Below are 22,542 nucleotides of genomic sequence, written 5' to 3' on the forward strand. Positions count from 1 at the left end.
AATTCCTCATGTGTGAATGTAGATGCAAAATACTCATTCAGTTTGTTTGCTATCTGAGCAGGATCATCAACAGTCGAACCATCGATGTCAAGTGGACCAATCAGATTCATCCCCTTCCTTTTTGAGTTTATATAAGTAAAGAAATCCTTGCTGTTTTTCTTAGCATCTTTTGCCAAGGATTTGTCGTAATCTGCCTTTGCCTGACTAACCTCCTTTGTGACCTGATTACAGACTAACTTGTATCTGCCATAGGCTTCTGAGTAGCTTGATAATTTATATGCATCCCATGCATTTTCCTTCCCTGTTAAGAGTCTCATTAGTTCATTAGATAACCATTTAGGCCTAAACCTTGAACAATATTTCTTAATAGGTATGAAACTTTTAGTAGCATCCACGATTAATTCCTTGAATGCTTCCCACTTAGAATTTTCTATTGGTAACATTGTCAGTTGATCCCACTGTACAGAATTTAAAAACTTTCTGAGACCACTGTACTCATCTTTATGGAAGCAAAAACTCTTTCCTTTACCCCTGATGGTAATTACATCTTTAAATAAATTCCACATCAGTACACTGTGATCACTGCCACCTAGTGGTTCCTTTATCTGAAAATTCTTAATACACGAATGATCACTGCTGATAACCAGATCAAGAGTATTACTCTCTCTGGTTGCCTCTCAAACATGCTGCTGAAAACAATCATCCAATAAATCCACAAAAGTCTGACTAGTGTGTGAGTGACCAACCCACAAGTTCCAGTCAATATCTGGGAAGTTAAAATTCCCCATTATAAGACATTCCGATTTACTAGCCCACTCTATTTCTCTGTACAATTGTTCATTGTACTCATTCGAGTCATTAGGCCTATAACACACTCCTACTCTTATTTTTGCTTTCGCAGTGCTTATGTCACACCAAACTGACTCAACAGTGCACTGTTCATCTATATCAACGGGTGCACTTCTTTTGATTTTATGTTTTTCTTAATTAATAGCATAACACCTCCTCCCTTTCTATCCTGTCTATCCTTTCTGTACACATTGTACTCCCCAAATTCCAGTTCTGCATTCCTTATATCTGTGTGACACCACGTCTCTGCTATCTCAACAATATCTGCCTTTGATGTCTTGACCAACACTTTGATGTCTTGACCAACGCTTCAAATTCATCAAATTTATTTACTATACGTCTAGCATTGGTATACATGCAAGCTTACATGCTCCTATTCCTATTCTCCCTAACACGTCCCATATACCCACCTATTTCAGGATGACTGCCATTCGTCCGTGAAACCCCCAACACTCCTCGCTCCAGGTCGCTACTTATTTTAATAGAAGTTGTGCAAGAATCACCTTCACCTCTGCCTATGGCTACTGTTAAACTATTAGTCCTTGTATCCCCCCCCCCCAAGCTATCAGTTTTTCGACCCACCTAACACTGCCTCGATAGCATCAGCAAATATTCTTGCACTCTTTCTATTTAAGTGTATCCCATACCTGTAGAAGCAGTCTCTCCTGTTAATAAATACAGACCAGGCTGAAAAAAATTCTATCCTTTGAGCCTTGCACAATCTTTCCAGGGCCGAATTGATCGACAAGGCTCTTATCATATACTCCCTTCTATCGTGTCTGGGCAGAATTGCAGACACTTTCAAATTCAACCCTAATTCTCGGCTTTTGTTCAAAAGTAGAAAATATAAACTTTTTTTTTTTTGTAGGGAAGAGCGATTTTAGTATTAGCCATATGGCACACGGAAGCCCTAGGCTTTTACTGCACGAGTCAAAAAAAAATAAGTAAAAAAATAAACAAATAACATGTATAATAATAAAATAACTATCTTTATCTTGTCTCTTCATGTAGGTACCAGGCTAGCTGACCTTGTGAATTTTTCCAGGCTGTCAGTCTCAATCACTCACAGAAATAATTTATTCCAGTAATTAGCAACTTTCTGGCTAAAAGAAAACTTTCTGAAATCAGCCTAAACCTCTTTCCCAGTAATTTTTATTTATGTTTCCCAGGTTCTAGTATCATAACCGTCGGCACTCATTTTACTATTCCCTCTAAGGTGCTTAGTTACCAAGCTCTGTAGCCCATATATTCAAAGTTCCTCATATGGACACTCTTTTTTGTTGATCATAGTAGGATAGTGCAGTCTCGTCATTGTGACCCTCGCCTCTCTCTGTCTCCACTGTAAACAAATGTTTGATAAATTGTCGACAGGACAACATGGGCTTTCCTTGCTGCCTGTCAGCACTGTGGAGAACTTCATGTCTACCTGGATTATAACTCACAAATATTTCTCCTCTTCTCTTAGTGTATAACTTATTTTGGAGTTCCCAAATGTGAAATTTTGCAGCATTGAAACTTAAGGGCTACTTTGATTATCTCTGAAGCCTATCCAATTCATTTTGAAGGAGTGCTTTTTTTTTTTTTATGAGAACCCCAAACACGAGACGTATTATAACCTATAGTACTTAGAACCGTGCTTGGGTTGGAGGTTGAGAAGACGAAAGAAGATATTTGTTGATATTGGACTTGAACTTCAAAAGATTGTAATTTTCAGGAAATACGTATGAAGGAAGGTTGTTCCAGAAAACGGCAGTTGAATGAATAAATGAGGAAGATGAAAAGTTGGTTCTGTGGGTTTGAAGTTGGACAGTAAATGGATGTTGGCTGGTGGCGGCACGTGTTCGGACTGTTTTGAAAGAGAGAGCGGGAATTATAGAAGCCAATTCAGAAGAACAGTGCCCATGGAAGTATCTGTAGAAGAGGCATGCAGCAGAAACAGTGCGTTTATGAGAAAGCGAGTGGAGAGACTCTGTTAGAGATGAATCATTAATTAACCGAACTGCCCTCTTCTGAATGGAATCAAGAAGCCTGAGAGAGGTTTTGGGGGCACCACCCCAGATGTGGGAACAATATTCCATGGCAGGGCGGATTTGCGATTTATACAGAGTGAGCAGCTGTTTGGGAGAAAACTAACGCCGAGAGCGAAAGAGAAAACCAAGTTTTTTAGATGCAGAGGAAGCAATATTTGTAATGTGCTTGTGCCAAGAGAGATTAGAAGTCAGGGTAATCCCCAAAAGAGATATATCATTTTGCCTAGAAATCGGAGTGTCACTAAAGATAAGCATAGGAGCAGAAGAATCCTTTTTGCGAGATATAAGACAAGATTGAGTTTTAGAAGGGTTGAAATCAACTAAGTTGTCTTTGCCCCACTGGAGAATTACCTGAAGATCGGCATTTAAGGAATTGGTAGCAGATTTTCGAGAAGTTGAAGCTGATTGAGCAGGACAAGGTTTCTCAAAATGGAAAGTTGAATGCAATGTGCTATCATCGTCAAAACTATGGATAGGATTTCCAGTCAATGGAAGGAGGTCATTGATATACAAGAGGAAAAGAGTGGGGGAAAGAACTGAACCTTGGGGGACACCGGCATTAGTGGAGAAGTTAAAGACAGAGAGCCATCTACCACCACCCTCAGTGAGCGATCAGAGAGAAAACTGGATAACCAATTACTAAAAACAGTTGGCAAACCATAAGATGGAAGCTTGTTTAGAAGACCTTTATGCCAAACACGAACAAAAGCCTTTGAGATGTCAAGAGCAACTACTTGTGTTTCACCGAACCTTTCCATTGAATTAGTCCATAAATGGGTAACATAAGCCAGAATATCACCAGTGGATCGACACTGACGGAATCCATACTGGCGATCGTTGATCAGACGGAAGGTTTCTAGGTAGTTTAAGAGTTGGCGGTTAATTGATTTCTCCATTACTTTAGAAAGAGTAGAAGTAATTGCAATGGGACGATAATTGGATGGGAGGGATTTGTCACCCTTTTTAGGAACTGGCTGGACATGAGCAAATTTCCAAGCAGAAGGAAAAACACCTTTGGAATAAGAAAGTGAAAAAAGGCGGCAAAGAATAGGAGTAAATTCAGGAGCACAGGTTTTGAGAACAAGTGGAGAAATACCATCAGGACCTGGAGCTTTCTTAGCATCAAGATTCATCAAAATCCTTCTGATATCCTTTTGACGGAAGACCACAGAAGGCATTGAATGGAGCGTGTTAGGAATGGTGGGAGGTGTTTTACCAAGATCATTAATACATGAGCTGGAAGAAAAATGGGATGCTAGCAGGTCAGCTTTATCCTTGGCTGAAGTGACAACAGAACCATCTGGTTTTTGGACAGAGGTGGGAGCAGAGATGGGCAAAAGTTGCGGCCAATAGCTTTCGCAAGAGACCAGAATGCTCGGCTACCATTAGGGCAAGAAGCAAGTTTTCTACTCTTAGCCTGTTCAAACTCTAGTTTGGACTGATTAATAACTGCTTTACAATTGTTGCGAGCTTTGGTGTAGGCAGAAAATGAAACTGAAGAATTAGAAACAAGCCAATTACGATATGCAACGTTCTTCTCTTGGACAGCCTTAGCACATTTATTGGAAAACCAAGGTTTAGATAAAGGACGAGATTTTAAAGTGGAGTGTGGGATAAAGGATTCCATTCCTGCAAGAATAATTTCACTGACACGATCTGAGCAAATATTGACATCAGAAGTTTTGAAACAGTAATCAGACCAAGGAAAAGAAGAAAAGAAGTCTCGCTGGTCATTACAAGAATTTTGCATTCTTGTAATGCCAAACAATACGAGGTTGGGAATAGCCATGAGATAAAGGTTCCATTGGAGAAGAGACAATCACCAAGTTGTGATCTGAAGTGCCTAAAGGACCTCTCACTTCAACCTTGTACTTAGAAGGGTTGTCTGTGAGAAAAAGATCAAGCGTATTGGCTGTATGATTAGGATTTTCCGGTATTCTTGTAGGTAAATGAACAATCTGTGCTAGGTCATTAGTAATTGCAAAAGCCTCAGCATCTCGACCTGCTGGGTCGGTGTGACTAGAAAACGGAAGCCAGCTGGAGTTGTGAACGTTAAAATCACCAAGGAAAATTACCTCACTGTTAGGAAAGTTGGACTGGAGAAAGTCAAGTTGCAAAGAAAGGAAGTCAAAGAGCTCCAAGTGATTAGTGGAGTTGGGAGAACGGTACAGATGAATTTTACACAATGAGGTAGAGAGATTTTCTACCTCATTGTGTAAAATTCATTTACACAGTGAATTTTACACAATGAGGTAGAGAGATTTTAAGCCAGAGAAGATCAAAGAGAGGAGATTCCAAATTGCCAAGTCTCTGACAGGGAATATCAGAACGGACATATGCACAAGTACCACCTTTGAGGCGAAAGGAATCATACAGCAAATAATTTGGACATCTGAGATGAGCAGTAGTTGAATCAACTGATAACTGAGATTCAGTCAGAAAAAGTACATGGGGTTTGGAAGACTGCAAGTGGAAATGGACATCGTTGAGATTAGAATTGAGACCACGTATATTTGTGAAATGAATTAGGAAGTCCTTGGGAGGTTTAGATCTTTTCACAGATAAGCGTGCTGTATTATTTTGACAATTCGTGGTGTATTCAATAGTAAGAAAAAGTGGGTGGGACATGCTGTATGAAGTAATGAAATTTTTGGATATTGCGTACATGTGGTAAGAATATACCCAGATCCTTGACATAACGTGGCCTCGACAATGCTCCCCGCATACACACTACTCGGACTCCCTCCAGTCACTATCTGGCAGAGTAGAGGTAGCAAGATTATACACTAGCTGATCCGGAAGCCTCCTAGAGAGTTACCAATAGGTTCAGTCCGGTGTACTAACTAGCGGCCGGCCTGCGAACACCGTTTTGGAGCTGTACCCTCGAAATGTAAGGAATATTGGATCTCGCCACGACATTCATCATAACCTCAAAAATCATCAATCATACTGTATGATGGAAGAGATAGGGAAGGGTTGGCCGGAACTTAACTCTAGAGACTAAACATGGGTTCCACCACTTCAAGCCTCCAATAAGCAAAGTGGTGGTATTTCACCGGTTGATGAGAGTCATCTACCACCTAGTACTGCCTGGTAACATAGAGGGGTGGCGTTCCTCCATGTGGTGTGGGCGCCACACCTCGACCCCTGCTTACGTTGGTTCACACCTGGGTGGTCACCCACCATGTACTTGTGCATGAAGGTTATACCCAGGATTACTAACAGTCCCACCATCGTGAAGGTGCAAGCAGAGGATTTGGCTGTCATAGACCGTCCGGACTTCGCCGAAATTGGGTCCACTTTGACTTGAGTGTCACCCGAATATCAGTTCCATCAGCGTTTTAGACTCCCAGGTAGCAAGAACAGCTTGTCTGGCAAATCTGAGAGAATGTCTGTGACAACCTCAAGGACCAAAAGTGCTGCTTGGTAGTGGTCACTAACCATTTTCTCAATCTTGATATCACCTCCAAATTTTGACACCACTCTCCTGTATCCTTTCATCAATATCATATAAAAAAAAAAATTAAACTTCAGTACTGTCAGCACTGAACCTTAAAGACCATGTCTAACAGTTATTTTTTATTTTAAATTACATGTATAAAGGACTGTCAAGTCTAGCACAACTGTTAATGCAACTATTTGTTGTCTTCTGCTTCACCAAATTGACTGTGTTGCACTGGCCACCCACATCAACTGCCTTTGACTCAGTGCTTCTTAATCAAGAGCATAACTTCCACTCCCTTCCTGTACCTGAAAACAGTTGGGTGTAGTTTTGTCCAACATAACGTAAACAGGTTTATTTCTTAACTGTTAGTCAGTGCATCTGTTAGAAAAATTAGATAACCTTTGTTTTGTTTAATTATTGTACAAAATGTGTTTATTGATGTTGATTGGTTTCTAGTTTAGATTATTTTTATTTTTCTTGTATTCTTTTATTTATTCAACAAAATGTTAATGTGCATGCAGATTAAGTTTGAAGTTTCACATGCTTAATGGTTTTCTGAACTGGAAAATGGTAGTTTATATTTTATGATTAATGTGTCATTCATTTTTCACAGAATTAATAAAAATTGTTTCATTGAAAATTGCACATAAAACATTTTTAAATTCTCTATTTTTTTTCATTAAAAAAAATCATTTAAGGAGTATTAAATTTTTAATAAGTAAAAGATCAAGCATTAGTGTACTTCAAACAGAATTAAAAAAAAAAAAAAAAAGCAAAAAAGCATTTTCTGTGCAACTGTATTTGCTGTGAACATGGTTATGACTCACAACTGGTTTAAAGCCTCCCCATGATATTGGCAAAGACCCTTTCATTGCCTTTGTTCAGTTGCATTCCATTTTGATAGTGCAGATTATGCTAATAAAATTTCTTCCCAAAAGTTTTGAAAGGCCCTAAACCTTTGGTTAATCCACAGGGCTTTCAGCATATAGTCCCTCTTATTATGCCTGAGCAGAATTCAGACACATTCTGATGCAATTTGCAGAATTTTTTCAGCAGTATTCTATATTTGCCCAAAAAACTGTTAGTTTGTGTGCAATTAATATTGTCAGTTCTTAAACTAATAATAATTCTGCCTTTACCCCTTCCTCCCTTTAAAAATTGACAACCTGTTAGTAACGTTTGATAGGATTGAGCAAGCTCAGTGCTAATGGGATTCTTCTCCTCGCTCAGGTTACACACGATGGAGCATAAATTCAAACTGAATGATGGTTGCAGAATAGATGTGTGGAAGCTTGTCTTCAGCCAACAAGCATTAACATTAGTAGAGGCATATACCCCAGGGGCTCACATCTAGTGAGTATGGGCTTGGCACACCCAGGGTCCTGAGCTGGATATCATCATTCTTCTTTTTCTTGGTGATTCCTCTCTCTCTCTCTCTCTCTCTCTCTCTCTCTCTCTCTCTCTCTCTCTCTCTCTCTCTCTCTCTCTCTCTCTCTCTCGGGGTAATTCAAAATTTTTTTTTTTTTTTTTTGGCTGGTGCAGCATAAGCCTCAGGCTTCCTTGCACTCTATGGCTAATAATATGATGCAAGAAAGCGAGTTATGCAGCATCAGCCAAAAAACCCTCCCGTTTCACCCCTCCATTCGTTCCAAATTCCTGTCCAGCTCAGCCTTAAATTTATTTACGCTATTAGCTTCCACAACAAAAGATGGAAGCCTGTTCCACCAATCAACTACCTGCTGGCTAAAGGCAAATTTCTTCCTCAATTTGAAACTGTGCCCCCTCAGGTTCTTAGTCTGAGCAAGAGGAAGAATCCCATCAGCCTTCAGCTTGCTCAACCAATTCAAGGCCTTATATACCTCAGTCAGATCACCTCGCAGGTGCCTACTCACCAGGCACTGCAATTTGCGGAACTTAAGCCTTTCTTGGTAAGAGCACCCCTTTGTTCCCCTCACCAAGCTTGTCCTTCTTTGTACTCGTTCTAGCAACTCTACATCCTTCCTAAAATGAGGCCTCCAGACCTGTACACAGTACCTAGGTGTAGCCTGACCATTGCCTTATATAATGGGATAATCACCTCCCTGTCCCTGCTAGCAAAAGTTGATGATTATTGGAACAACCTTTCCTCTGTTGTTAGAAGTGTGGATAGTTTGAATAAATTCAAGGAAGAACTAGACAAACTATTGGAAGGGATGGATGGGTAATGTGAGAATTTAATTTTTTTTTGGCCGATGTTGTATGAGCTTGCTTTCTTACATCATTTGCCACTAGTAATACTAACTGGCAGACATAATTGGTTCTAGTCCACCTATTCTCATCATAAAAAATGTTACCTGATTCCTGACAGTAGTTGTTCTCCAACTTGTCCATTGGAACAAGAGCAGTCTGCACCTGGTCATTTTCCTCTGAGGCCTGAATCAGTAGTACATCAGCCATTAGCAGATCATTAAATACTTGAATCCTGAAGAGTCCTCAAATTTGTCTCTAGGGCATCTCTCCATTTCCTCAGTGATTCAGTTTCATCCGACAGTGTACTTATTTCATTTGGAACATAGAATAAGTATCAGTTTACCTAGGATTGTTTACTGCTAGAGTGATCCTGGAATAAATGTCAGGGTCAGTCTAGTAGACAATGAAGCTTAATATTCATGCAGTTGAATTTATGGAAAAAAGAGATGCATCACACAGCCATCTCAAAAGGCCTGATTTATTAAGATTTCAGTAATAAATGTGGAGTTGGTTCCTTGATTGCATCACTTTGGGAAAAAATTGATTCCAATCTTTAAGGTGCCACCCTTATCGTGACTTGTAGATGAGAATCACTCATTGTGCATCTCAGCTGATCTTCATTCAGTTTCATTATGGAAAAGGCTTGTTCACAAATGTATGTTAATACAGTCAAGCTAGTCTTCTTTTGGAAGTGACAAAACAAGTGTGGAAAACCCTTATCCAGGTGTTCATAGAACTCAAGGGGCAGGTCAGTGAAATTATTCTTCAATTGATGATCCTATGGCAACTTGAACTGTCATTTATTTTTTCTGGATCCATTGCTTACATTCACGTTGAGTGGAAAGTGGATTAGCTAAATGTCTTCAAGTTCAGAAAAGCTGAAATCAGTATTGGGAGTCAGCATGTAGATCATGGATAATTCCAAGAAATTTAAGGACATTGAAATTTTCCTCTGAGTAGTCTTTGTGCATTTCTCTCAAACACAGAAAGTGGTGAATTTTACTTTTTTCCAGCTGCTTCTCCCAAAGCAATAGTTTCATTTTGAAAGCCTTTGTGGCTGAATGCAAGTCTATGATCAAACAACTATAGCCTTGAAAATACATTTTCAAGTGATTCAGATTTCTAGCTAACAATGGCACAATGGCAGGTCATGTTAGCCAGAAATGCCAAATCAATCAGCCACACCAGAGCTGGCAAATCAAAAGATTTCCCTTTTCCTCCAGAACATTTTAATTTCATTTCATTCTAGAGCTGGAAAAAACCCGCATATTATTCTGATGCACTATACCAAAACTGCATGTCGTGACATGTCAAGGAACTCTGTTTCATTGTCAGCCTGGAACCTTTCTGAACTAATGATGAGTGAAATAATTCACAGTTCAAATCTAGCATTTATAACTTATTTCAATTTCAACTTTTTGAAAGTAAGAACCTCTTATTGAATTAAACAATGAGAGAGAGAGAGAGAGTGAGAGTGAGTTGCATTTCTGCTTCATTTTTCTGGATACTGGATCAGCAAATCCAGTGTGACAGCCAGCAATGCATGGCTGTCACACTAAAACTTCTTGAAACAAATCTTTGAGATTTTGCTGTATGAACTATAAAGATTTGCAAACTCTTTGATTACAACAAAGTTTTTATCCATGCCTCAAATAAATATTGGCAATTGCACAATATATGTGATATCATCAATTTTGTTACATTCAATGGAATGGAACATGATGTTCTGGGGTCTATAAGCACATTATCACAAAGATGGCTAGACATGTCTTAGCTCAACAACTGGATGTGACCTAGATGCACCTGTGTTCCCTTCATGAGGTGCTACATGCTTGGACTGGTAATATATCTTGAGATTATATTACTTGAGGAGCAAGCAGAAACTTTCTCCTCACAATTAGACACGTAGCCTCGCCATCTGAAAGTAGTGTACTGTGTTCATGCTTGCCAACAATTTTAGAATTTTCAGCACTTGCAGTATCCCTATTTTTAAGGCTTGACATGTTGAATGCTGTCATACTTAATTGTTATAAATAAATAAATAAATAAAGAATATTATGCAACAATGCTTGTTCAAATATGAAGAGGATATATCCTCATTTGCTCCATCTAAGATCACTGAATGAAATGACACTGAATTTTAAATGGAACTTTTGTTAAAAAAAAAAAAAAAATTCCCTTCCCCACCACACATGCACAGTCAGCATGGAGTGTTTCAAGGAACTCTCAACAGGATTTGGGAAATACTTTGGAGAAATGAATGTGAATATTGACCTACAACCCTTAGGATGTATGAAGCTGGCCTTAGGATAGCTTTAAGGAATTGATGTTTTTCTTTCAAGTTGATGTTGTTTGTTATATATCAGTAATAAAGGAAACATTAAGCTCATTTTTTTAAACTTGATTTTCATAAGTAAACAAACTGGACTGAGTATACATTTTTGATATTTAAAAGAAAAAATTTCAAATTGATTTTTGTTAAATGATTGAAGAAGAATTTTACTCGCATATTAACAGGAGCTGAAAAATTATCATATGCTTTAATAAAAGGGGCTCAGATTATTGGTGACATAATACATTTTGGAGCTACTAAATTAATGAGTGCAATAAATCCAGATGTACATCCGGTTCCAGTTGACCCTCGAGTACAACAGGGTGTAAAAATGGTCCGCACTGCAACAGGCACGGCATTAACAGTCAGCCGATATTTAGGTAAGTAGATTTGTTTGGTTTTCAATCACTTTTTCTTTTTTTATTTTTTGTATTGCATACATTAAATTATTTTGCATCAAGATCACTTTTCTTTTTTGAGCATGTTTTTTCATAAGTAAATTTTTCTTCAACATATTTCTTCCAAAAAATTTCAAAAAATGTGTAATCAGTAAAGACTGAAACTAATAACAATGATTATTGCTGAAAGTTATGTGCATTTCAGATATTCATCTGTAACATATTTTTCATCTCTGCAGTCAGTTAGAATATTACTGCAGTGTCTTTCCATTGAATCTGAGCTAATACTGTAAATGCCACTCAGAGCATTTTAAATTGCATCTTAATTAATGACTTCTCTGTACTGTTTAAAAAATGGTGAGGGAAATGGAACCAATTGTATTGAACTAACTGGTGGTTATGTTAAAAACCACCAGAGGTTCAATGAAACATTGTTTTGCTTATATATTTTTAATTTAATTTGGCTCAATCCTTTTTGATCGCTCCTTGTATCTTTGGAATTGACTAGCAACACTAATAGAACTTCTGAGCCTTTAGTGAAAATTGAAGCATTGTTTTAATTATGTTTTAGCACATTATGCAAATATAAACTAGTTTAAAAATGGCTGCAATGATGATACAATAAGCTTAGCTGGGATCAAAAAAAAAACATGCATGTGCCGAGCACGTGTGGTAGATGTGAAACCTCCTTCACATTTCTTTTAAGTATTTTGATTTGTATATACAGTAAACCCCCGCTATTCGGGGGGGTTATGTTCCTGAGAAATGCTGCGAATACCGAAAACGTGAATACTGAGTTATGGCTATCATAGTAATAAAGGGGTTCCGTTCCAAAGTATGAAATATGTAAGAAAAACTAGTCTAAAATTTTGTCTATGTATGTATTATATGTGCCTTCATAATATGACTATGTACATAGACAGTACATTGTGAAATGCAAGCATATGGCATCGAAATGAAAATAAGAAACAATTTAATATTAAATGTAATATTTGTTAGAAATTTCAAACAAATCTTTCAAACCAGCGCCTTTGCTAGCTAAACCCGCCAGTGTTATCACCAGTTTCGCTAAAGTGTTGATAAAGGAGTTTTGCCTTTTCACAAATGATGAGTGAACTTAACGGAATTTTATTATGAGTTCCGTCTTCTATCCACAGATTTAAAGCTTTTTCCATTTTTTTTCTAATTTAACATCACGAGTTACAGAGCAAATTTTTGAAGCAATTAGCGTGTTTTCGCGGACACTACGGCGGATTTTTTCTTCTGATTTCTTGATTGATCATACCGTTGACTCATTGATTTTATAATGTTTTGCCACTGAGGAGACACTTTCACCATTAGAAATTTTATCTAATAACTCAATTTTATTCGCTAATGTCATCACCTTCTTTGATCTTTTCACATTTCCCTTGTTATTCGTAGCCATATTTTTGTACGGGTTAGAAAGAATTTGTCTACAATAAAGTCACTTTCTTCTATTAACACACTAGAAAAAGTCTGTTTTACACTGCAAAATGGTAGATTTATCACTTTTAAGCATATCAATATGAATTGATAAGTTTATTCAATTTATAAGCATATAAATTAAAAGCAAACGACGAAACCTTCCATGACAAGCGCATAACACATACTGAAGAAGGATTAGCAAGAAATATCCATGCGATTTTGTCACCCCCCTCTCCCCCCACCTACTGAGCGCTTTTTACCGGGAAAGATAATTTTAGCCACGCCCATGTTTTTTTATGGCGGAAAATGTTCACGGCGCTTTAAAATTCACATTTTTTTTAGGTTTCATTTTATATTAAATCGGCGACCGCAAATACAGATACCGCGAATAGTGGGGGTTTACTGTATTGATTACGAAATAAAAGAGCTTTTATTATTGTATTTTTGTTAATAAAATGTATTGTTGCAGTCATATGACAAATACTTGTATTGTTGCAGTCATCTATTTAACAAATGGCTGCAATCAAATGGGTAATTAGGCAAGGATGTTTCACATTATGCTAACCTCTTCCAAACCAAGGATGTTTTCACATAAAATACAAGATACATATGCGGGTGTTTTTTTTTTTTTCTAATGCAGTTCAAGGAAATTCAAACAAATGGCATTTGAATTTTGTAAATCGGTTCGCTAGAACTCAAGAACTCATGTACTGGTCACAAAAAATGCATCACATACTCTAATCACACTATTAGTGAGTGCTCAGCACAGACTAGTGGTGGGAGTGTGGGAAGCACCTCTGGTGGAAGCCACAGATGACATCACTTCAGCAACAAATTTTTTGTGACCGATCAGATTTATTCAGTTGTAGGTGTCCCCAAGGATGTTTCATATATTATAAAAAAACAAAAAAAAAACACTATATATTGTCTGTAACACTATATATAAATATGGTAAAGAAAGATTGTTATAGCTAAATGTTGCATACAGAAACAAACTTTGGTTTTCTATAGTATTGTTAGAATGGATTTTAAGGGATTACTGCATTAAAAGAGAAAAAAATTGTTTATCAGTTGTTTCAAGGTAGTGAAGTTTTTTTGTTAAACTCAGAATGCATTTTTAAAAATATTTGACTCTTCTTATGCTGAGTTTTGAGCAAGAATATTAAGAAAGCAATATATATTGAAGCTATTCATTTTAGCAATTATTTTGCTTTGAGAGAAATTGCAGGGGGGGGGGGAGATCATAATTTGCTTGAAAAATTAACATTTGATGCTGCCTTGTCTTGCTATAATGCATTTTTGTAATATTCAGTGCATGAAATATTAACAGTGTGTAGTTACTTAAATTGTCTACAGTCTACTAATTAACACATTCACTGCTGGAAAGCAAACTTGTGTCAAAATGAACTGCAAGTGTTGTCCCTTAATGCAGATATGCGTCCATTCAATCGTGGACAATAAATGAGCACTGTAAAATGAAAGGCACATGAAAAAAAACAACTTGTTCCAGCACTCCAGAGAAATGATCCAGTTGAAGAATGATACTGAATCAAAATCTAGAAAAAAATATAAGTTACACTAAAAGGCACATAGAAAGGACCCTTGCAAACTTAGCAGCAGTGAACATGATAATTTTGCATGTTACTGCATAATACTAAGTTTTACATGAACTTTGACCAGAAAACCAGTATGTTAGAAAGAAAGTGGAAATGAACAACATCAATTCTCTAGACGTGGTAAGGTTTGTTTATTCACTTGGCACATATATTGAAATTTTGTTTATTCACATGGAACATTTGAGGGGGGGTTCAATAAAGATTTGTATTTACCCAGAAATAGTGATACATAGATAATATTTTTATACATATAATATATAGATAAAATTTGTTTGATACCATGAACTGTGTATAGCAACACACAAATTTTGGTTTCGATCTGACAATTCATTTTTTTTCCTTTGCAGTGCTAAATGAAGTGAAGTGTCACAATGGATAAAGTAGAATACAGATCAGTGATTCAGTTACTCTTTCTGCAAGGGAAACACCCAAAACAATCCACAAAGAAATGGTTACTGTTTATGGAGATGACTGCCCAGGTTAGTGTTGTTGCACAATGCTATAAACAATTCAAATTTGTAACAACCTCAGTGCATGCATGATGAAGAAATCCCAGTATGCCCAACAACTGCTGTAACAGAAAAGTGTTGCAAAAATTGAGGCATTAATCCTGAAGATTGCCATGTCAGTGCCAAAGAAAGATAAGGCTGAGAGCTCCAAATTAGTGTAGGGTCTGTGGATAACATCATCCATCAGCAGTTCCATATGAGCAATGTGCACATGAAACTTTGTCAATATGTCAGGAAAAGCAAGAGAAATTCTTTTACTGTATCCATCACAATTATCCTGAAATTAAAACAAATGTCAAAACAATGGAAGCATGTAGAATCACTCCCCCCCCAAAAAAGGCAAACGTCTAACCAAGTGCTGGTAAGGTAAAGCTGTCAGTTTTTTGGGATCATCATGGTGTAATACTAACAGATTACCTTCAAAAGGGCCGCACTGCAATGGCAAAGTATTATTCCAACCTCCTCACAAAGCTACATCTTGCTATAAGAGAAAAAAGACGGGGAAAGCTGTCAAGGGTGTATGTGCCTGTTCCACGATAATGCCCGTGCATTCCTCGCATGCTGCAGTGAAGTGTGCCCACGAATATGGATTTGAAATATTACTGCATTCTGTTTACTCCCCTGACCTTGCACCCTCAGAAAAAAAAAAAAAAACTTAAATTTTTTCTGCTGACTACATTGAAAAAAAGTGTAATACATGGTGTGTTTGTTTAAACCTTCTGTCACAACTACTGGGTGAATACAAATAATTTTTGAACCCACCCCTCGTATATTGGAATATTGTATATTCACTTGTTACAAATAGTGAAATTTTGTTTATTCACTGGCATATATATTGGAAAAATTGATGAAGGAAAGAGGCAAACCTTTTAGAAGAACATATGCTGCATACATAGTTGCTCCATATTTTGACAGGATTTTGGTCAAAGATTTGTATTTAGCATAATGAAAGAATTTTTGACGTGAAAACACCTTTGGTGGCACCTACTAAATTTTTTGGACTGAAGTAAAACTGATTGGTAATGAAAATGCAGACGTAAATGATGTTCTAATGATGATGATGCTAATGTTGATTTGGTAGAGTAAGTAGCAGGCGTGAGCATAAAACGTTGCATCGTTCATAACTTCGGTTTCTCTCATCTCTTCGTATACCATTCATGCAAATTAAATGTGTTTGGATTCTTTTCATTCCTAAAACCCTTTAACCTCATCCAAGCCAGGGATGTTTCATATAAAATAAAGCATCTTTCGTGCATACAGGGTACATACTTTTTTTAAAGTATGGCACTTGAAGGCACGAGTTAGGGTTAAATTTTAAAGTGTCTGCAATTCTTCCCAGACATGATAGGAGGGAATATATGATGAGAACCTTGTCAATCAATTCGGCCTTGGAGGAATTGTGCAAGGCTTATGGAATAGAATTTTTTTCAGTGTGGTTGTGCTTGTTAACAGGAAAGACTGCTTCTACAGGGATGGGATACACTTAAATAGAAAGGGTGCAAGAGTGTTTGCTGATGCTATCAAGGCAGCATTAGATGGGTTGGAAAACTGCTAGCTTAGGGGGGATTCACGGACTAAAAGGTTAAAAGTAGCCTCAGGCAGAGGTGAAGGTGATTCTTGAACTATTTCTATTAGAATGAGCAGTGGCCTGGAGCAAGGGATGCTGGAATTTTCAGGGAATGATGGTAGTCATCATGAAACAAATAAATATATGGACCGTGTTAGGGTAACTAAGAATGGGTGCATGTACACCAATGCTAGAAGCATAGTAAATAAATTTGATGAATTTGAAAGCTGGTCAAGACATCAAAGGTGGATATTGTTTGGATATCAGAGATATGGTGTCACACAGATATTAGGAATGCAGAATTGACAATGTGTACAGAAAGGATAGGAAGGGAGGAGGGGTTATGCTGTTAATTAAGATAAATATAAAAAGTAAGGAAGTGCATCCGGTTGACATAGATGGACAGTGCAGCGTTGAGTCAGTTTAGTGTGACATAAGCACTGGGAAAGCAAAAATAAGAGTAAGGGCATGCAGTTGACATAGATGGACAGTGCAGCGTTGAGTCAGTTTAGTGTGACATAAGCACTGGGAAAGCAAAAATAAGAGTAAGGGTTATAGGTCTAATGAGTACAATGAACAACTGTACAGAGAAATAGTGGGCTAGTAAATCAGAATGTACTATAATAGGAGATTTTAATTTCCCAGATATTGACTGGAACCTGTGGATTGGTCACTCGCACACTAGCAAGACTTTTATGGATTTATTGGATGATTGTTTTCTGCAGTAGCATGTTCGAGAGGCAACCAGAGAGGGTAATATTCTTGATCTGGTTATCAGCAGTGATTATTCTTGTATTAAGAATTTGCAGATAAAGGAACCACTAGGTGGCAGTGATCGCAGTGTACTGATGTGCGATTTACTTAAGGATATAATTACCATCAGGGGTAAAGGGAAGGGTTTTTACTTCCATAACTGTGACTACAGTGGTCTCAGACAGTTTTTAAATTCTGTACAGTGGAACCGACTGATGATGATGTTACCAACAGCAAATTCTAAGTGGGAAGCATTCAAGGAATTAATCGTGGAAGCTACTAGGGTTTCATACCTATTAAGAAATATTGTTCAAGGTTTAGGCTTAAATGGTTGTCAAATGAACTAATGAGACTCGTGGCAGAGAAGAAAAATGTATGGGATGCATATAAATTATCAGGCAACACAGAAGCCTATGGCAGATATAAGCTAGTCTATAATCAAGTCACAAAGGAGATTAGGCAAGCGAAAGCAGATTACGAGAAATCTTTGGCAAAGGATGCTAAGAAAAACAGCGAGGACCTGTTTACTTATATAACCTCTAAAAGGAAGGGGATGAATCAGATTGGTCCACTTGATATCGATGGTTCGACTGTTGATGATCCTGCTCAGATACCTAACAAACTGAATGAGTATTAAGGGAGGAAAATGCCAGAAGTCTATCAAACTGTAACAGGGTGCTTAATGATTTTGTAATAACTGAGAGCAAAGTGGAGGAGAAATTGTGAATGTTAAACATAAGAAAGGCTCCTGGGATGGATGGGATCTATCCAGTTACATTAAAGGAGGCGGCAAAGGAACTAAGCAAACTCTTAGCCATAATTATGAAAGCATCCTTGGACTCAGGGGAAGTCCCCATGGATTGGAGATTAGTGGAGTCCCGCAGGGTTTGGTGTTGGGCCCACTGTTGTTTTGTATATTTATCATTGATAGGCGCCTCCGTAGCCAGTTGGGCAGGAGCAGCAGTGCGTAGCACATGCTTCTTGATTAGACCGGGGTTCGAGCCCGTGACCACCAAATACGGAAGATGTGCGAAGGTCAGGGAATGACCACCGCATATCCCCGGAGTAATATGGCCTTAATTGCTAATGCTCCTAAAAACCAAACAACAACAATTATCATTTGATATTAATGAAGGTATATATCAGGCTTAGTGTAGAAGTTTGCAGATGATACAAAGATTGGCAGGGTTGTTAATGACAGTAATGGCAGTGTGCTACTGGAACAGGATCTAGAAAATTTGAGCAGATGGGCTGAGAGATGACAACTGAAGTTTAACATTGACAAATGCAAAGTACTGTATATGGGTAGAAGCAACCCCAGAGGAACGTACCAACTGTGTTGTACTACACTTAGGGTGGTAGAAAATGAAAAAGACATGGGAGTAATTGTGCAATCAGATATGAAGTTTTCTGAGCAGTGCAGACAGGTGCCAAAACAGGTCATAGAGTTTTTGTCAATTATATACTGGAATTTTGCTAGCAGGGAAAAGGAGGTGATTATCCCTTTGTATAAGGCAATGGTCAGGCCATGCCTTGAGTACTGTGTACAGGTCTGGAGGCTTCATTTTAGGAAGGATGTAGATTTGCTTCACCATGTACAAGATTGGTGAGTGGAAGGAAGGGGTCCTCTTACCAAGAGAGGCTTAAGTTCTGCAAATTGCAGTGGCAGGAGACCAGGCACCTGTGAGGTGATCTGATTGAGGTGTATAAGGCCTTGAATGGGTTGAGCACGCTGAATTCTGATGGGATTCTTCTGCTTGCTCAGATTACGAACCTAAGGGGACATAGATTCAAATTGAGGAATGACAGCTGTAGAATAGATGTGCAGAAATTTGCCTTTAGCCAGGGGGACGGTTAATTGCTGAAACAAACTTCTATGTGTTGTTGTGGAAGTTGAATAAATTCAATGTGGAACTGGACAAACTTTTAGAGGGAATGGTTGTGTGAATTTTTTTTTTAGGCTGATGCTACATATGCTTGCTTTCTTGCATTGCATGCCACTATTACTATCATTTTAGTCTAATGGTTAGTGAATCAGGAACTACTTCTTGTAGTATAAATGTGGCAAATGATACAAGAAAGCAAACTTATACAGCACCAGCTAAAAAAAAAAAAAAAAAAAAAAAAGTTTTCCCATATCCCCTCCTAATAGTTTATCTAGTTCCTCTTTGAATATATTCAACTACCTACTTCAGAAAAAAGTTTGTTCCAACAGTCAACTACCCAGTGGCTAAAGCAAACTTCTGCACATCTCTATCCTGCAACCATCCTTTCTCAATTTGAATTTATGTCCCCTAGTATGTAGTCTGAGCAAAGAGAAGAATGCCTTCAACATGTACTCAATCTGTTCACAGCTTTACATATCACAGTCAGATCGCTTTGCATGTGCTTAGTCTTCAGATGCTGCAATTTGTAGAAATGAAGCTCTTTCCAGGTAAGAGCACCCTTTTATTCCCATTGCTAACCTTGTTGCTCTTCTCTGCACCAAATCCAACAGATCCACATCCTTTCTAAAATGAGGCTTGTAGACCTGTATGTAGTACACATGATGTGGCCTAACCATTGCCTTATCCCTGCAAACAGAATTCTATATATCCCTTGCAAAACTCTGTTGTCTGTTCTGGAAGCCTGTCTGTACTGCTCAGCGAACTTATCTGACTGCCCAATTACCACCATGTTCTTTTTCATTTTAATCTTATTAAATATCCAAGCTGTGTGGTACCACACTAAGGGTAGTGGAGAATGAAATAACATCTGGGGGTAATTGTGCAGTCAGATATGAAGTTCTCTAAGCAGTGCAAACAGGCTGCCAGGACAGCTCATAGGGTTTGTAAAAGGGTTTTGTTCATAGAGTTTTGTAAAAAAATATACAAGAATATTTCCAGCAAGGATAAGGAGGTGATTATTCCAATTATAAGGCAATGGTTAGGCCACCTTGTGTACTGCATACAGCTGTGGAAGCCTCATTTTGGGAAGGATGTGGATCTGTTGTGAAATGGGTGTAGAGAAGAGCAGTGAGAAACTAGTGAGAGAGGAACAAAAAGGTGCTTATACCAGAAAGGCTTCAGTCTGCAAATTTCAGCATCTGGAAACTAGTTACCTGCAAGGAGATATGATTTTGAATGGATCAAGTAAGCTAAATGCCGATTTTCTCTTGCTCAGACAGTAAGGTGGCATAAATTTAAATTGAGGAAGGATGTTTGCAGGATAGAGTGTAGAAATTTGCTTTCAGCCAGCAGGTAGTTGATCGTTGAAACAAACTTCCATATGGAATTGTGGAAGTAAATATTTTGAATAAATTTAAGGAAGAACTAAACAAATTATTAGAGGGGATGAAGTGTTTTTTTTTTTTTTTTGCTTTCTTTTGTGTATCATTTGCCATATTTAATACTGACAGTCAAATTTTCATCAATGATATAAAGAAAAATTTGGCTTTTAAGTTTTTTCCTCCATGCAGGTTAGCCCTTTGGACTATTTGAAAAATAATTAAGTGATACATGAGTCTTATATTCCACCCAGAAGTGGTTTCATCCAAAGTCAGTTCTTTCCTGTGGCCAATATGATTGCATTGTCACAGTGACCAATTTTAATCAACAGACCCAGCATTAAAAAAAAATAATAATAAAATGAAATAAAGGGAAAGCAAAAAGCAGCTAAAGAAACAAAAAAATAACAGAATTTGTTGCAGAAACTTTTTTTTATTCCTTCCTTTCCTTTTTTCTGTAAAATTGATTCTAATCATTTTTTTTTTTTTTCCAGAATGTTTTTAAATCATCACTGAAAAGCAAAAAAAAAAAAAAAAATTTATTTGTGTGATCACTTTTTTCTTCTTTTGAACACATTTGAAGAAATTTAGATAAATTATTTTCTTCATTCAAGTTTTTTTTTTTTTTTTGTCTTTTGGCTGAAAATTGCTCAACCCAGTTCACTGAAAAGAAAACTTCCTTTGCTACTAAAGTATCAGGAGAAGCAAAAACAAACTCTGAGCTAAAAAAACTGATGGACAGGTGAGTGTAACAACAAAAGTCACTGGGTCTATGAATGCGCAGTGGAAACAAATGTTTTTGTAATGTTTGGAGGTATCACATAGCCAGATTTTATTACATATCTTCACATAAAAATTGAAAACTTGAACCTCTTAAAAATGGTATTTTTTTGGTATGCATTATTTTAGTATATAGCTGTGTATAATGTTTTCTTTTGAAGAAGCTTCCATGGTTAATTTTTTCTGTAAATAGAGATTTACTTATGCACAAAAAAGAAAAAAAAAATTTCATTCCACACAACCAAGGTAAAATTTTACAACTCTACTAATCTTTTTTTTTTTTTTTTTTTTTTGACTGTACTCATGTGCTGGGGATTTTCTGTTTTTAAAACAGAGGAAAAAATATTTTTGATATGCTTATTCCGATAAAAGTTAGAAGTTACAAAATGTGATCTTGAAGTTTAGCATGGGTACAGAGACCTATTTTGTGAGAAATACCATAGAATTGAAGTTAATTAAGCTTTCTCTACCCCACTAGAGAAATATTTGGTGATTAGCATTTAAGGAAATGGTCATAAATTCAAAACGTTGTAGCTTCTTGTGCAGGGCAACGTGTATCAAACTGTGAAGCAGAATGTAGTGTACTGTCATCAGAAAAACTGTAGTTAGTATTTCCAGTCACTGGGCAAGATAGTATATATAGGAGGAAAAGAGGCAAAAGGCAGAACTTTGGGGGGAATCAAGTTAGTTGAGAAGTTAGATGGGCAATCTACCATTGTACTTAGTGAAGGAACAGAGATGAAACTGGCTACTTGTTTGCAAAGAGTGCAGGCAGACCATAATTTTGAGTGAAACTTTTTTTTTTTTTTCTCTCAGAATTATGGTCTGCCTTAATTTTTACAAAAATTCTGTGGAAAAGTTTGACTTTTTTGTAGAATTTCAGAGGAAGAATTTCAAAATTTGTCCAAACTGAATAACATAAGTTAACTGGTGAATTGACTTTAACAAAATCCATATTGGTAATTGTTAATCAGATGGAAAGTTTCAAGATGGTGTAAGAATATTGGTTGATGGAATTATCCATTACTCTGGAAAGAGTTGAAGTAAGTGTAATGGAACAATAATTGCAAAGGAGGGATTTATCACCCATTATTAGGAATGGCCTAGATATGAGTAAAAAAAAAAAAGTGGCAGAAGAAAGAGTAGAAATGAAACAGAAGTTACCAAGGCCATCAATACAAGAGTCAAAACGAGATGCTTATAAGTTGGAATGGGTGTTTTTATGTGTGTTTATAATGTTTTTATATTTTTATATATAAAAACATTAAAAAATCAGAATGTTGAACCATAATTCATCCATTTTGCCAACAACTGTTGGCAAAA

The 22,542-nt window shown here is 37.2% G+C and overlaps 1 protein-coding gene across 1 annotated transcript in view; it reads left to right on the plus strand.

The window, feature by feature from the left end:
* Positions 1-22,542, plus strand: part of spartin — a 107,259-nt gene that overhangs the window by 38,924 nt on the left and 45,793 nt on the right. The window contains exon 4 of the mRNA XM_090384452.1: positions 11,071-11,265. Coding sequence (XP_090240578.1) covers positions 11,071-11,265 — 195 coding nt within the window. The remainder of the gene's footprint in view (positions 1-11,070; positions 11,266-22,542) is intronic.

Source organism: Mastigoproctus giganteus, chromosome 11 (genome assembly GCF_048544385.1).
Source record: "Mastigoproctus giganteus isolate SK-2022 chromosome 11, ASM4854438v1, whole genome shotgun sequence".
NCBI lineage: Eukaryota > Metazoa > Arthropoda > Arachnida > Uropygi > Thelyphonidae > Mastigoproctus > Mastigoproctus giganteus.